The following is an 18,452-nucleotide window of genomic DNA, read 5'->3' as shown; positions in this document are numbered from 1 at the left end:
CTCGCTCGTTTATAGATGCGTTGGGCTTTGGCCGAGTGGAACTTGTTTTTGATTTTAAAACAGTTCGGTATTAATTTGGTGTCTCGGCACCTCTTTAAGAAGGCTAACCTGTTTAGTTGCCGCGCCAATTTCAACTTCCACTTACCATATCGTCGTGTCTTGCGTACGATATCGTCTCCGTGAAGAATCCTTAAACGTGTGGACAGACTTATGTGTTCGTCGAACATGTTGTTTATTATTTTAACGGTATAATAGAACACAGAAACTAAGTAAATAATTAATTTATTAACTTGATGCTGATATTTCGCTGGTATTATAACCAGCATCTTGACCAATCAGGACTCTAGTCTTTGTGTTGCTGCTACAATTTTGTTAATGTACACCATGTTGTTTTAGTCTCGCGTATTGTGACAAACAGTGTTTTTGTGCTCTGAAGATGCTGGTTATAATACCAGCGAAATATCAGCATCAAGTTAATAAATTAATTATTTACTTAGTTTCTGTGTTCTATTATACCGTTAAAATAATAAACAACATGTTCGACGAACACATAAGTCTGTCCACACATGCTTTTTCTAAAGCCTGAAAAAATTCCTCCATTCTACCTTAGTAGAACCTTCTGTTGGACCATAGGCACAACATAGGAACTGTTCAGTTCACCATTCTCATATTTGCCCACATTACTCTACTTGATACTGCTTGCCATTCAAGAAGATTAGCCTCATATTTTGTGTTGAATACTATGGCTACTGCTTCTTTTCCTTGATTGTCATTGCCTGAATATAACATTTTGTATTTATTGCTCAGAAAGATCTCATCAGTTTTTGTCTTTTTTGTTTCAGTCACTCCTATTATGTCGATCTGGTACTTATCTAATTCCTTAGCTAGCTCCATTTCTTTGCCATTCAGGCTTATGTTGACAGTATCGATCTTTAACTCTGGTGATGTTGAGTTGGGTGTGTTTTCAGATTTGTTCCAGTAGCTGACTTTCGCTGTTCGCCTTGGTTCCCTGGCGAAAACAACGCAGGTCTTATTTAACCGGGCGATGCCCCAGCTGGCATGAAATTTTGTCATGTTGTACCATCATTTTGTATTTTGGTTTAACCAATAAGAATACAATTTGGTCAGCTAAATCCCAAATTGCCAGCCCATCCAAGGTTTGTTCAGTATCCAGGTAGATACCCAACAGGGTGCACCACGAGAAGGTGAGGATTCGAGATTAGGTCAGAAGCCCTGATCGGTTCTCCACATTCCTTTAAAGGCTATGTGGAGGTCTCCTTTCAGTTATACAGCTTTGACCCTAATAAATACTGGTTAAGAATGTAATTCCTCATAAATGATGGGTATAATTCCATATAAATATATCGATGCAGATGGTGCTCTAGTGTCAGAAACTAATGTGATTGTTCAATTAATGAATGTTCAACTTTCCTAAGATATATCAACCAGGTGTATGTAACATGGTGCACAGTTCACAGTATGAAAATTACAATAATAAAAAAGCTATTATGAAATGCTAATTCATAATAGCATTTTTGTATATTGACACCATTAATTATCATGATAATCAAATCATGTTTGGTCAGGATAAGCCAACTAATGCCAAAAATTCCTCCTGTTTGTTCCAAATGCTCCTGGATTAATGTACATAAAGTGCAAAGTCCCTTAAGTCCACCGCTATCTTGATGCTTTATACTAACTATCCCATTCTGGTTTGTTACCAGTGGTACTAAATTATTTTCAATAGTTTCTTTCTCAATAACCCAAGTAATTCATATGAATTTTGTGGAGGGGGGGGGGGAAAGACCAACATAATTCTTGAGTTTAATTGGTAAAGTAAAATCACTATCAAAATCATAAATTCTATAAACTTATGTCAATAATGAGGTGTTTAGTGTATCAACAAAAATGTAATGAATCGATCAGTTTAATTTTTACTAACCACATCTGTCTGCTATACTTCCTGGAACTATACGTGAAACAACTACAGCTCTTGTAGATTCGTCTATTTTAATTGTAGCACCCTATAAAAATAAACAAGGCTTAAGTTCAACATTAAGTACTATTACTGCTGAGGAATCTTCACTGGCATCATTTGGTACCAGAGAAATATATCTGTAGCTATAAATTTAGTAAAGGTATCATCTGAATCAAACAGTATCTGTGTGTATATGTATGTATATATATATATTTCTTTCTAATTTGAATAATTGTTTTAGAATCAGTTAGATAATTATAATAAATTAACAAAGAAAATATTGAGTGACATCAGCATGCAGAGTTAAAAAAATACATTAAATAAGCTTCATTATATTTGAATTCTTGATTATAATTACCCAATCCTGTTGAAAAAAAGTAAACAAAATACAGTTATTGTTCATGTTTAATAAAACATGCATAGGCAGACAGAATGTACCAATACATATAGGGACTCCTATGTAGCAGGTTTGATCTTTTATATTTTTTTAAAATTTCAATATTTTTCACACATATACACACACACCAGAGGTGTCAAAACTTATAAATACAATGTGAACAAGAAGTGAAGAACATGAAGAACAAGAATATGGAATCTGCTGATGTGGTTCTTGAACAGCTGAAGGCTGTAGAAAAAGAGTGTGAGGAAGAAAGTCCCAAAAAACAGAGGTTGATGGAATAAAAGAGGAGCATAAGTTGGTTCAGAAACTTTGAAACTGAATGTAGGTATTAAGATGAATAGTTGTTTGTGTTTTTTCAAAATTAAAGGAGAGTGGAGGAATAATGATGGAACAGTTCAGTGAAACATCACCCATGAAAATTCCTATGCAAAAGGCTCTTGGCTAATGATAACTATGCAAAATCTATTTAAAAAAGGATAAGAAAAGACATGCCCACAGTAAAGAAGTTTAATTAAAAGTATAAATTAGATATCTATATTTCACTTTATATCCCATAAACCATCAGCAAGTGTAAACAAATGAATAACAGAAAAAATCCACCATCAATGATGTAAGCATATCATTATCTGAAATTGTTGTTTGAAGTTCTGAATGGGGATTGTTGGGGAATTTGAAACAGATGTTATGTTTTAATGTATGCCATCCATAGTCTTGAGATTTTTAGACCACTATTATTGTTGGGATGCTCATGTGTGGTCACAAGAACATTGAATTAAAAATTATTGCATTATTAGGATCCTACACACATTTTTTTTTTTTTTAAATTAGGAAATACAGTTTTTAATGATCAATTTCACCAGCCTTTTGGCATAAAAAGTTAAGTCTCTTATTGAGATATAGAAGATGAACTTCAGCACTTTCTTTGAATTGGCACAAATTTGTAGGTGCCTCTACGTAGAAGCTTAGCATTATTCCAGAGGACCCTGTGGCTAATATTATTGATTCCAGGTAGCCTAGCAGTTGTACTTTATCTTTTAGAGGAGGTAAAAGTAATCTGATTTGGTCAATGGGTTTTTTACATGACTGCAAGATGAAATATCTTTAGGATACGAGTAATACATTCAAAATAGATATCCTACGAGAATCACCTCTTCTTGTCAAACTGGGAGAAAAACAGTTGCTATTTTGTCTATAATTTTTTCTGGAGGGGACTTAGGGTATGAGAGTACTGGACATGGTCACAGAATCACAAGAACTATCCATAACCAAATGTAAGAGAAAACCAAATATAACTTATTATTCCTATATATATTTTGCGCAAGCCTCTATAGCTCAGGCGGTATAGATGAAGCCCTTTGGTCAGAAAGACCTGGGTTCAATTCCTGTCTAAGATGTGAGGAACAATTATCTGGTCTCTTTCAACTAAAGGTGAGTTAGATGGTCTCATACAGAGGTAGGGAGGTTTTTTCACCCAGAAACTCAGGTTTTCTGTCCCCCAGAACAGGCAAATCAGCCCCGTGAACACATGCATCTACAGACATAGGGCCAATCACCTTATCCTCAAGACAGTCGCAGTTGTGAAGTCCACAGCTAAAGAATGTCAATGGCTATTGAAAAGTTTAAGACAAGATACAGGTATCTCTTGATATATGCAGCTTTGATTAATGCGGTTTTGATTAGTGCACAAAAAATTATTGTGACCATAAACTTGATATATGCGGTATCAAATTTGATTAGTGCAGCCCAAAAAGTTTTAAAATAAGCAAAGCGTTAGACTTGGTCAATGAAACTGATCAGATCAAGTGGTACGAGTCGTGTTCCAACATTTGTAACTCGGCCTCAGTCTCAGTGCTTCAATTTATCAGCAGAGAGTGCCGCGTACAGACGTATATGTGTATGTATTACAGTGTACGCTTACGGCCTATCTGTATATCACGTAATTTTCAAATTATGTGAAGCATTACTCTTCACAACCATGGCCTCGAAAAAGAGTAATAAGCGAAAACTTATTACTTTGGATACTAAAATTGACATTATTAAAAGGTTTGATAACGGAGAAAGCAAAGCAAATATTGGAAGAGCTCTAGGCTTTGGTGAATCAACTATATGGGCCATTTTAAATAAAGCGATTGAGTACCGCGAACAAGGCAAAGTAGTATCTGCATCTTTGAGTATGCAGTCTACTAGGAATAGAAATCCATTAATGATCAAAATGAAAGATTTACTATTTCTTTGGCTAGAAGATTGTAATCAGAAGCGTATTCCCATCGACAGCAATAACCTTAGGCTCAAGGCTTCAAGCCTTTTTTCTACACTTAAAGAAAATATCAAGGTGTGACTGCAACATTTTTTGCAAGATTTTTTGCAAGATCGAGATTTGAAATTAAAAAATTTCAAATCTCGATCCGGAATGAAAAATGTAAAATTAACAGGCAAAGCAGCAAGTGCTGATAAAGATGCAGCCAGATATCCAGCTGAATTAAAGAAAATGGGTGCGACGATCATCAAATATTCAACGTAGACGAAACTGGCCTGTTTTGGAAGAAAATGCCAACAAAAACATTTTTAGCAAGAAAAAAATGAACCACAACTGGTTATAAAGCATCCAAAGATCGCTTAACACTTTTACTTGGATGTAATGCCGAAGGTGATTTCAAATTAACGCCAATACTAATTTATCGAACAATGAACCCAAGAGCTTTTAAAGTCTGTAACAAACAATCCCTTCCAGTGATATGGGAATCAAATAAAAAGGCATGGCTTACCAAACAGTTGTTTGAAGAATGGTTCACTTTGCATTTTTGTCCCGCAGTTGAAAAATACTGCAATGAAAATAATTTAGCTTTCAAAGTTCTTTTAGTATTGGATAATGCCCCTGGACATTCCATCTCACTTAATGATTTAAATAGTAATGTGCAGGTTGTATTTTTACCACCGAATACGACATCTTTGATACAGCCTATGGATCAGGGAGTCATTTCTGCATTCAAGGCTTACTATATTAGAAGAACTTTCGCCCAGGCAATTCAAGCTACAACTGGAGACGATCCAACCACGACAGAGGAATTTTGAAAAAAATACGATATTAAACAAGCAGTTATAAACATTCACGAGTCATGGAAGAAGTGACAGCCAACTGTATGAGAGCAGTTTGGAAGAATCTTTTGCCTGAATCTGCAAATAATTTTGGTAGTTTTATTAATCCCGTCAACAAAGTTATTGATAATATTGTTTTGATTGGAAGTGCTCTTGGCTTTGAGAATGTCGATTCAGAAAATATTCGGGAAATCACATTCGAAAGACCTAAGTAACGAAGATCTTCTTGGAATCGAATATCAACGGGCATACGAAGAGGAAGAAGGAAAGGAAACTGAAGAAATGGAAGATGTATCTAAAGAAAATCACTATTTGATAGTAATTTTCTTTAGATACATTCATGCTAGTGATAGTTCACTAGCATGAACATTAGTCACGGTTTAGATAAACAAATTGATTGTTATCGCAAAATCATGGACAGAAAAAAAAAGCTTTAGATACATTCATGCTAGTGATAGTTCACTAGCATGAACGTTAGTCACGGTTTAGATAAACAAATTGATTGTTAACGCAAAATCATGGAGGAAAAAAAAAAGCTACCACTGTTCAATTTACGTTAGATAAGTTTTTTTTATAAAAAATAAATATTTATATAAGTGTTTATGTAACAAATATGTATAAATAAAATATATAAATACATGTCACCTTAAAAAATAAATGATGTTTAAATTTTTATATTTTGCAGAATTCATTATAATTATTCCCACTAATTCTTAACATTGAATAATGCAGTTTTGATATATGCGGTGTCCATCGAGGATTAATTAACCGCATATATCAAGGGAAACCTGTATATATTTTGCTCAATATGTCATGAACTTCTTTCAGGAAGAAGATAAAAAAACTAGTAATATTTAAAATCTGAATACAAGAATAAGTCATACAGCATGTATATAATATCATATGTCTCGGTTGCAGCTGTCCAGTAGAAAGAAACACTATTACAGTTCAGAGAAGTGGGAATAGATGTGTAATTAATTAATTTTAAAATAATAAAATAAAAATATAAACAATTAACATCACTTTCCAAACCTTAGAAATAGGCATACAGTCTGTCCGATTAAGTTTAGGATGGTAGTAGTGTAGAGCTTCACATGATTCAAAACATAGATGATCAAATTTGGACCTACTGTTGTGTAGCATCTTGATACGGGTCTAGTGAACTCCGTGTCAAGTGTCAATAGCATGAGAAGCAAGGCCTGAACCTTCAAAATTCAAAAATCTTATATAATCTTAATATTCTTCGATTCTAATAGTAGCAGAACAGCCAGTCTGTCCAAAGTAGCAAAGATAACAAGAACAGGGCATCTGATAAACACCAGGCAAGGATAAAGGTGATAATGTATCTTTGATAGGTAGTAAGAAATATGACAACTTCCAGGGTAGTTTGGATGTAATGTACAAATTATATCTGTGAAAGGTCCTTGCTATTTGTTCAGATGTTCCTTTAAGGTGGAGTATGCTGATCTTTTAACATCAGATTGCAAATTAAAAGAGGGATGATAATTATCAAATATTTTTTGTATCAAGGTCTTGATGTATCTGTTAAGTAATAGAGTGAGTTTTATTTTATTTTTCTAATAGAAGAGACTTAAAAGAACAAATTATGCCAGTTCAGTGTACAAGGCTTTTGATAATACCTATTCTTTTGTGAAAGAAAGATGTGAAGATGCATGGATATATCTGCCTGTAAAGGATGGCCTCCAGTAAACAGATAATTCAGTTTTATCAGCAGAGTTACAATGTATTCAAGTATCCAAAAAGGTAAGATTCTTGTTGGATTCACATGCAATAGTGAACTTGATGCAAGTATATAAGGAGTTAATTATATCAGAAACTGAAGTTCTGTTTCAGATTGAGAACAGATTGTAAAGATGTTATTCACAAAATGTAGCCAAATGTGAGGCTGAGGAGAAATGGTGATAGAAATTCGACACTCTAAATGCTCCATAAAATAATTAGCCAAAGCAGGTAATATAGGACTATCCATTGCAGTACCTTTGATCTGCTGAAATAATTTATTATGCCAAGTAAAATAGCCAGTATTAATAGTAAACTTGAATAAATTGACGATGCCAATTTATTAAAAAAATATATAGTATGTCTAACATGTATGTCTCTGTTAAACAACCAGTAACCATAACTAAGATGCCCACATTGCCTTTGATTGGGGAGAGTGATCGTGCAATCTTGATTTAGGAGGTTGCAAAATGTTGGGATATTGTATGCCAAGAAGGAGGAGTATATGGGGAATTACAAGATAATTAATTATAACATGATTAGGGTAAGATGTTAGCAGGGAGATAGTTAATAGGCATCCGGAGAAAGCAATATCAGATTGTAATTGTTCTATTAGAGATACACTGCTTGGAAAGAAGTCAATGAACACCCCTATGGGCACATCATGCCATATAACAAGTCACGTGTTTCTAACCGATATAAATGGAGGAATATGATGTGCCCAAGTCAGTGCAACTCTCTCCAGATGAAATAGGATGCCAAGTTGCAGGCCTATCTGCTAGGCAAATTGTTGAAAAATTATACCATCCCAGGTCAACAATACCACACTGAGATAGACGTGCAAGGAGTCAACTTGAAGTGCTACCCACAGTGGATGACCCACCACACTCATGGAAAGTGACTGAAGGGTGCTATAAAGGATAATATGTAAAAACTGCCATTTGCTGGCTGACACACTGAATGCAGAGTTCTGGGCATTGATAGGAACATGAATATGCAAAAAAACATTCAGAGCCGAGGCTCACAGCATGGGTTTCTATGGTAGGACTGCAATATGAAAGTTCCACATTACCCAAACCAACATGCAGTGTCACCTTCAGTGGTACAAAGAGAGTATACAGTGGAATGTGCAAGCTTGGAAAGCTTTGTTATGGAGCGATGAATCATGCTACACCCACCACCGAGCAGATGGATGTGGCAGATGCCTGGTGAATGTCTCTTACCAGAATGTGTAATCCCAACTATGAAATTTAGAGGTGGCAGTATGATGGTATGTTCCTGTTTTTCCTGGCATTGGACCTCTATTTATGATGCAATGAACACTGAATTCTGAAAGGTATCTGAACATTCTGGACAATGCAATGTTTCCTACTTTGTGGAGTTTCTACCGAACTGACTATTGTCTTTCAGCAAGACAATGCACCATGCCACAAGGTTGCTGCTGCAACTGAATGGTTTGCGTACATGGTCATCACCACACTTGACTGGCCTCCACAGGCAGTCCTACATCTTACTAAGGTGAGTACCATATGGTTTCTTCAATTCACAAGATAACACAAGGAAAGGAATGAATAATATTTATTCAAAGACCATATATTTTGAACTGAAAATTATAGGCCATCGTTAGTGGCAAAGGCATAACTGAGGAGACATTGTATTATTAGTTATTAATTAATAACTAATATCTGTATCATTAATTAAAATTAATTAATGATATAGATTATCATTAATTAATAACTATCATTAATTAAAACTTTAATGATGTGTAATTACAATAAGAATCTTCCATACCTGAGTGAGAGGCAATTGTTCCAACTTAGTTTCAGATGATGAATCAAGGCTTCAGTGCTTTCTTTAAATAACCATTCAAATTTATGACGACGATGGAGTAAGCATGTTTCAGACTATAAGATATTGTGGTTTGTATCTATTGCATGTTTTGCAAGGCCAGATTTCTTGGATTTCCTATTAATGATATAAGACTGGTGTTCTTGAATTCTTTTTTTCTACTGTACATCCTGTGTGTCCTAAATACAAAAGGTGACAGTCACAAGGAACTTGGTAGATGCCAAGAAGAGCAAGAGAGGAACCTTTGTTATTCTAGAAATTGGTTCTAGAATTCTTAAGAAATAGAATCTAGTGGCTACATTTATTCCAGTCAATAAACTATCATTATCATAGTTCCCATCATCTAAAAATAAATGCTACCCTCTTGCTCTTCCCTGGCATTTACCAAGTTCCTTGTGACTGTCACCTTTCATATTTTGGACAACTGGTTGTTCAGCAGAAAAAAAGAATTCAAGAACACCAGTCTTATATCATAAATAGGAAACCCAAAAAATATGGCCTTGCAAAACATGGAATAGATACCGAACACAATATCCTATTGTCTGAAACATGCTTAATCCATAAATTTCAACACATTGAAGCCTTACTTCATCATCTAAACTTGAATCAGAAAGACTGCCTCTCACTATCAAAGATTTGGGAGTCTTATTTTAATTACATATAATTAAAGTTTTAATTAATAATACAGTTTCCTCAGTTATGTTTACATTGTTTCATGTATAACATCATGCAGCTCTCACAGTTTCAAATCCACTGTTCATATTCTACTATGTATTAAAGTAGAACACAAACCATTTGCCATCATCTTTAGTGGCCAAGGGAATTTTCAGGTCAAAATATATTTGAATAAATATTATTCACTCCTTTTCTTGTGTTATGATGTGAATTGAAGAATACCCAGTCAGGAGGATTAACCAGGTAGGAGTTAGATGGATGAATAGTACCATCAAGCAGGAGCTACAAAGAAAGTGTTGTGAAGAGTGCACAAGGAGAATGGTGACAGCAAGCTGATGAGCAGTACAAAGGGCAGCCAGGAAAGCTGACCAGCATGGTAAGGAAGGCAAAATCAGACTATGAGAAGACACAACTAGCTAATCAGGCCAAGGAAAATCCAAGAGTTCTTTCATTATGTGGCAAGTAAGAAGAATGACAATGGAACAATAACTAATGAGTGCTGAGGGTAATGAGGTGATAGAAGAAGATAACACAGTTGAGTTACTGAGTGACCACCTTGCAAGGATATATCATCTGAGGAAGGTTACTGATATGACATATGTAACAGGGACTGATGTGGGAACAGAGGTGGATGACTTGGAGGCTCTTAAGGCATTGTAAAATCTCAATGTAAATATGGCTATGTGATTATATGGGATATCTGCTTACATCAAATGACAATATGCAAGGAAACTGGCAATGCCTATGACTAGGCTCTTTAAGTCTCAGCTCTAGCAGAGCCTCAAGGTAGTGGAAGGAGGACAAAATAATTTCTTTGCATAAAGGATGTGCTCAGACTGCAGTAGCAAATTATAGTATCTATGGAGTGGTGGTAAAAGTAATGGAAAAGTTGTCGAAGAGTGAATTCATGAATGGGTATGAATAGATGGATAAGAATACGAATACTCTATGAGAGGCAGCATGGCTTTGTAAAGAGTTAGTGCCATTCAGTAATTTACTAAGTTTTTTATGATAGTGTGACGGCTGAGTTAGATAAATGGATGACTACATGATGATTCCATTGAATTTGCAAAGGCATTTGACAAAATACTACATGGAACTCTGTTACCCAAATTAGAGGAAATGGGGATGGATATTACACTGGTTGTATGGATATGAGTGTGGATGATGGACAGATAGTGGTATATGGAAGAGCAGAATCCAGGAGAAGGCAGATGACTAGTGATGCGTCACAAGGTTCCGTGATAAGATCACTACTGTTTAACTGGTACATAAATAATATAGGAAATAATCTGAAGAGAAATATTCAGTTGTTTGCTGTTGCTAAATTGGGTAGAGTAACAGTTAATGAAGACAATGTGGAGAGCTTGCAAGATGATTTAAATAGGCTGTCTGTCAGGCAAAAGATAATGGGTATCAGTTTAATGTGGAGAAATGTCAAGTTATGCATTTTGGGATAAATAGATTACAAGCTGTGTATTACATTGATGGAACTTACTTCACGAAACAGGAGTTGAAGAGTTGAAGTTCAGAAGGCATACTGCTAAGGAAGCTCAAAATATCACTTGGCTATTGAAGAACACACTAACAAGTAGAGATAAGTTGTTATTCCTCTTTATAAAGACCTGATACACCCACACTGTTTTCAGGTCTGATCTCTTGAGTTTCTTAGAACTGAGGAGATCATGGAGAGGATTCAGAGGTGCCAACCAAGATAGTGAGTGATCTGCAGAATGTTCCCTATGAGGATAGATTGAGGGTGCATGGACTACAGAAGTTGTTTGATAGATGAAAAAGAGGGGATATGATAGAAACATTTAACCCAGTCATGCTGGGTGAAAACTTGGCATGCCAGTCCCAAGCCTGGATAAATGGGGAGCATTGAGCACAGGGCTAGCAACCCAGTCTCAGAAAAAAAATTCTGCTGTGCAAACTGAAACCTTTCAAACTGTGATATCGGACAAAGAAAATAGAATATGAGCTGCCGTGAACATGAGGCACCTTTGTGAAAGCCACCTTATCAAAACACAAACTTAGATTGGGATGTTTGAATGTTAGAACCATTAATAAAAGCAGACGCCAAAAACAGAGTCTGGTGGAAAATGGTGGTGGAAGACCTATACTCCCAGGTGGAGTGAAGAGGATAAAGTAAGTATGATAGAAACATTTAAGTTACTTAACACGTTCAGGTTGGGACGATTGTATCTTGCTCACCACGAACCCAACCATCTGTCGAAGCAGTGAATTTACCAGCAATTTCATTCCTGCATGTTGTAGTCTTTTCATAACAGTTACTTCAATTGTAACTAATCCCTGCATTGAGGAGAGGAGGACAGGTGAAAAGGAAAGTTCTTTCAGAATATATTAAAAAAACAACAACAATAATTAATGAGAATGATAACTGATTATTGATTACTATACTTGATTTACTAAAAGATGTAAACAATAGCAAATATAAAGAAGAGAAAGAATAGGCATGAATAAAATACTTTCAGTACTGTAAAATGGAGTACGAATAATTATATCTGTGATATTACATGTATACTTCTAAGTATCTCGGGATGGAGTGAAGAATATGTGATCCTATAAACTGTAGACTTTCATATTTGCATTTATGATGGACATAAATTAAAAAAACAAACAAACTTATGAATAGATGGAAAAGCATTTGTTTGCAAAATATAAATCACTAACAGTCATACTGCAGATGCAAGAAAAATAAGTAGTTTTATTGTATCACTGAATAAGGTACAGAGATATCTGCAGTCTGTGTAATATAAAAGTCAACAAATACTGCAAATTAGAGACAACTGGGATAAAAAAAAAAAAGGCACTACCTAATAAAACATATCTCCTCCCACAGAAACTATGCTACATAGACTCAAGCAAAACATTTGTTGTATCACCAAACACAGCATCTAACTAAAAACAATTGTCCTAACTCAAATTTTCAATTACATGAAATAAGTGTTTGTTTGATTGCATTTGAAATTTTCGATGCTATTAAGACAGATCACAAATGCCATCTTCAAATAAAACTCTACCGCAAGAGTTGCAACAAACATGGTGCATAAACTTTGTGCCATTGAGGCTGCCCATCAACTCAATGCGGGAGCGGCAATAAAATTCTAAAAACTTTGCATCCGATCAGCCCACCCACACAACAGAGAAGTGGTACACAAAAGGTAACGAGAGGTCCCATCAGAAAGATAGACATGCAACTTGACCTTCCCGACTTGAACGTGTTAAACAGTTTCATAGGACTGATGCAAAGGAAATGTTTCAGCACCTGGCTAGAGGAGGCAGAACAAGAGCATCCCTGGAAGTTGAATAGAAGTGTGGTTAGTAGGGGAGTGAGGATTAGATTTTTCACTTGGCAAGTTGTGAATGAATGGGTTGCAAGAGTCAGTTGTTAGCACTTTGTCTGTTAATGAGTTCAAGGAGAGTGTGATAAATATTGTGTACATAATTTAGGTCTCCTGTGATAAGTCTTTGGATTACATGGGGATGTCCATGCAATAATAATAATAATAATAATCTTTGGGTTATAAAAATTCAGTGAAGTGGTTTTCTTGATAGAGATTTCCTGCTGAAAAAATGTTGCTGAAGAACAGATTATGTGGGCTTCATTTTTGCAAAGGATGCAAGCTGATGTCTGATAAATATAATGGCTGAAGAAAGTATGTTAACAGTAGAGAGAGAGAGATAATGAGAAAACTGTTTGCTGTCATTTTATAAGGACATCAAGAAAGAATAAAGTTTGCTTTATATTTCTAAGGTGAATTTGATTCTGAGATAGATGTCATTGAATTTTTGCAGGAAGACTTTAGTTCTTGATGCAATTTTCTCCAGATGGTGCAAATATCATTCATATAACAGATCTAGAGAGAGAAAGAGAGAGAGGATTTGGGATTTAGAACAGATATCTTTCCTCTAAATGTTCTAAATAATATATATGTTCTTAAAATATGCATTACAGGAGAACAAACAGTTATAAATTAACTTGCAAATGTACTGCTGACATTTGAAGGCATTTTGGATGCCATAATATTGTTGGGCATTTTAACTGCAGCTCCTAGGAGATGTATTACTGTTTTACATTATGAGGAGAGGTCACTACCCAGACTGGTTTCGACCTTTATTGAAGTCTCATCAGTAAGTAGGTAGACCTGGCTCTTTATCGTAGTAATAATAATATATGGGTACACTGGTCTGGCAATTCGTTAGTAGGGGTGTGTATATATATATATATCAGCACACTATCCAAAAAGCTGAGTAGAATCCTAAAGAAGTTTAACATACAAAGTGCTTCTCGACTCTGCCAAAAATAAGATCATGTTTCAACAACTATAAACAATCTCACAATCTTCTACAATTCCCAGGTGTATACAAAGTCACATGTGAGTGCGGAAAACCTTACTATGGCCAAACGGAGAAATCTATCCTCCTACGTCTCGAGGAACATCAGAGAGACATTGCTTACAAGAGAACCAGAGCTACTGCTCTATCAGGCCATGTCCTGTTTTCAATAAACACGAACAACAAAAGCCGCCAACATGAAGTAAATTGGACAACAACTTCAAACCTACACATTTGCAATGATGAGGTAGAACACCGCATTGTAGAGTCAAAAGAAATCACCTTGGACCCTCTTCATATGAACAATAATCTCAGCTATAATTTGCTTGACTCTTTCAGCTCTACTATCAGATACTGGAGATTGCATGGTTCCACACACGCACAAGTGTACAACAATAGAACTTTAACACGGACTATAGTTCAAGTTCATAATAACTGTAATTTACAGTCGAATATTATAACTTTATAATTGTATAGCTTTAGAGTGTCTCAATGTTATTTTCAGTGTCTTTTAATATCTTTCTATGTTCTTAACGCCTGATGAAGTCAATCTCGACGAAACATGTTGCGTTTTTCAAATAAATCTCATTTTGTTATAACTCTCGGGTTTTTAGTCAGTTTATATTAAAAATCCCAACCACGAGTTAATAGTAGTAGTCATATATATATATATATATATATATATATATATATATATGTAAGTTCGGTTCACTTAAACCTTGGTATTCCAGGTCTACCTACGCGCTGATGAGACCTCAATAAAGGTTGAAACCGGTCTGGGTAGTGACCTCTCATCATAATGTAAAACAGTAATGCATCTCCTAGGAGCTGCATTTTACATTATGAGAAAATATTAAGGATAGTGACATAGCTTGCTCCACCTTTGACACAAGTTGCCATAGTACTGTACTACCCAAGTGATGACTTAAGCGCTTGGATTCGCTGATAGTTCTTCAGCATGAAACTATTAGATTTCGATCTCCGAGTTTCGTATCTGGCTTTAAAATAATGAGGGATTTATTATCCCCTTAACTTGAGTTTAAGCACAGTTTGATGAAGTTTGGAGGAGACAATGTGACATCTCACAATGATTCTTTTGATTTCATGGAGGTTTGGTGTTAATAATTAATTGTTCAGCCAGAGCAGTTCTGTTATATGCTGCATAGTGAGAGAAAGAAAAACTGATACTAACAGATGCCTATACACGTGCACACACACAAAAACATTAGGGGTTGAGTGCTCAAATGAGAATGGACATGCCTCTGACTGCTCCTCTTTTTCAGAATTTTTCTGTGCAGTTTTGAGTAAGAAGATTGAATGAATTTAGTACTGACTGATAGCTTGCACAATGCTCTTTCTGGATGTGAGTAATTTATTCTCCATTTTCATAATTCTAAAAGCATATATGGAAGGTGGGAAAAGAACATGGGGGCATCCATGGAAGTTAAATTTATTTGCAGTCAAGAAAGGGGTATGAGCTAGATTTTTCTCCCCGAGAGCTGTGAGTGAGTGGAATAATTTGCCCTTACAGGTAGTGAGTGCATCTAGTGTGAATGAATTCAAGGGTAGGTATGATAGCTGGGTTGGGTAATTTACAGCCTCTCTCGATGAGTCCTTGACTCCCTGGAGGTCTCAGATAATAATGATAATAATAATAATAATATACACATGATTTTTAATTCTGCTACCTTGGCAAGAATATGGCTTAGTATGATTGCATCTACTGTTCAGACACACTTAACATTCCTAACTATAAACTATGAAGTAGTGTTTGGAGAAAGAAACATGACCTTGATCTTAGGGTGAAGATCAAGGATATAAGGTGGATGACCTGGAGCATTAGAATTAATAAAATTTTAAATTCTACATTTTCTTTCACACAATAACTTTCCATTTCACTTGCATAACAGTTCATTAAGGCATCTGCAAACAACACTTTTTGAGTCATCCATGACTTCTTATTGCTCCGATAATGAACTGGAAAAGTATGCTTCCTAATATTTTTGAAGGCTTGTGGATTCTCACTGTGCCATATCACAAATGGTTTCAGTTTATATCCAGCCACATTACCCCCTAACAGAACCGTAATACATTCTTTAAGAGCTTTGAAACCAGGCATAGATTTTAGCTTTTGGTGGATGAATGTCAGCTCAAACATTTTTTTCCAAAACAAGGTCTCATCCATATTAAATATTTGCTGTGGCAAATAATTTTCCTCGTAATAATTTTATCTAATTTCTCTACAAACTCCTTCGCAGCCTTCTCATCAGCATACATTTTCACACTATGCAGTGCAAAACTCTGCTTGAATCTCATGAATCAACCAGAAGCGTTGAATTCATAGTCATAATCAGGCCCTGCTTTCTCCTTCAACATGTTAGTGCCTTAGCGGTTATGGTCGTAGTGCTTAGGGGTATTCACTTTTGATTTAGGTCCTCTATCCATGATGCAAGTAGCTTTACCATATCACCGATAGGACCTTCTCGTTGCTTCGTCACTATCGTCAATTTAATGGAAGCAGATTCTTTTGCAGCCTCTACGATTTTATCCTTATTTTTCAAAACGGCCATCACTGTAGAATGAGACCATCCGAAGTCATGTGTGATCACATTGATGGGCTTTATCAGCTTCATGTTACTTTAAACTTGCAACTTCATTTCAAGATCAATTGCAAGTCTCATTTTCTGTGATTATTCACCAGGTTTTTTGATTGGGAGTGTAGGAGGCCATGTTGCACAAAATATCTCAAAATATTTAACGATAAAAACACAAATAACCTATTTCTCAAACACAAAATCAACAGAGGAACTGTTGAAGACGCGTGCCGATTGCCGACTGAACTTGGCACTGAATGTGCTGTTGTCACTGCGCATGATGCATTGTGGCTAAATAGAAACCTTTTTACTTTATGCTTGCTTGTGTCTTGTTCGAAAGTATAGCCAAAAATGTTATTTATTCCCTTATGGGATCACGGACGTATCTTTGAACGGACATAATTCGAAGGATGACTGTATATGCATATATATAAATACACACACACACACACACACACACAAATTAAAGTTAGGAAAGATTAACAGATTTAAAAAGTATTATCTTTCATAAAGGGGATAGATGTTTTTATCCCGCAAAGCAGGCAAACTGGCCTTGAGAACTCAACACTACGGAAATAGGATACAATGGGGAGTAGGGCTGCCCACCTTATCCTGTAAATGGTTTAGGTCCGACGATTAATAAACCCTCAACACCGCAAGGTAAAAGAGGGAAAAAGGAAGATGAGATGAGATGAGAAGAGGATAGACATAGACCATCAGATCTGTTTAAGTCAGGACAATGAAATAAAGTTTTACACATTTTCTGAATATTTTTGTTCATCAGAAAAATCATTTTTGTCCATCAGAAAAATCTCCACCTTTTTTGTTTCTCCTAAGAACAAGCTCATCTAGAAGAACACAAGTCTTAATATTAAATACCATGGTCTGAACAGTATAGACTTGTGAAGCATGTTATCGACATTAAACAGAGTTTATTGGAACAAGACAAGAGTCCTTCATAAAAAAGTCATTTCCTCATTGAATGGCTTTATAAAGAAATGTGTGAAACTTTATTTCATTGTCCTGAATTAAACAGATCTGACAGTCTATGTCTATTCCCTTTATGGTAGACAGGAAAGATTAGCAGATTTACAAATTACTAACTTTATTTTGTGTGTGTGCATGCATGTGCTTAATTATTGATAATATTCACATAGTGCTTTTTAGAACTGTCTGTTACTGTTTAATTACCATTCTGTGATACTGTACTGATAATGCCTATGACAGGCAAAAATTCTATATTAATAATGTTTTTTACGTGAGTTTTCCTCCAATTTTATATTTATTTTAAGAAAGAAATGTCAGTTGCTCTTTTACAGTATATCACAGTCAGTCTATTATATAACAACACTGCTTCATGCTACAGTTTACTCACTGTCATATATCCAGGAATTAGAACTCATCACCTCTCATCAAAAGATTGCAGCAATCTATCATGACAGTAAAATGACCATAGATATATTAAAACTTAAAACAACCACCTAGCATTAACCACGCTACAGGCCAAGACGTCTATAGACGTTCAAGTTATCATGGATGCGAAGTGCATATTAAAATTATAATACCATTGATATTACATTGAAATATATGATGGATACGAAGCGTATGCGGATGCGTATTTGATCCACAATGGCCGGTAAGGTGGTTAATAGAGCACAAAAGAAATTGGGTAAGGAATCTCAGTCTACAGGGATGGGAAATTAAATTCTGGTGGGTTAAGGCACAAACTGAAGCAGCAGGAAATGAGAGAGAGTGAATCAAT

At 35.5% G+C, this 18,452-nt stretch overlaps 1 protein-coding gene across 1 annotated transcript in view; it reads right to left on the bottom strand.

Moving 5' to 3' along the window:
* Nucleotides 1–18,452, bottom strand: part of LOC150105034 (MAGUK p55 subfamily member 7-like) — a 256,968-nt gene that overhangs the window by 81,362 nt on the left and 157,154 nt on the right. The window contains exon 9 of the mRNA XM_090395105.1: nucleotides 1,943–2,024. Coding sequence (XP_090251231.1) covers nucleotides 1,943–2,024 — 82 coding nt within the window. The remainder of the gene's footprint in view (nucleotides 1–1,942; nucleotides 2,025–18,452) is intronic.

Source organism: Typopeltis vanoorti, chromosome 7 (assembly GCF_054136105.1).
Source record: "Typopeltis vanoorti isolate ZY-2024b chromosome 7, IOZ_Tvanoo_1.0, whole genome shotgun sequence".
Classification (NCBI taxonomy): domain Eukaryota; kingdom Metazoa; phylum Arthropoda; class Arachnida; order Uropygi; family Thelyphonidae; genus Typopeltis; species Typopeltis vanoorti.
Note: the sequence above shows the minus strand (reverse complement) of the source record. Positions and strands in the feature narration are given on the sequence as shown.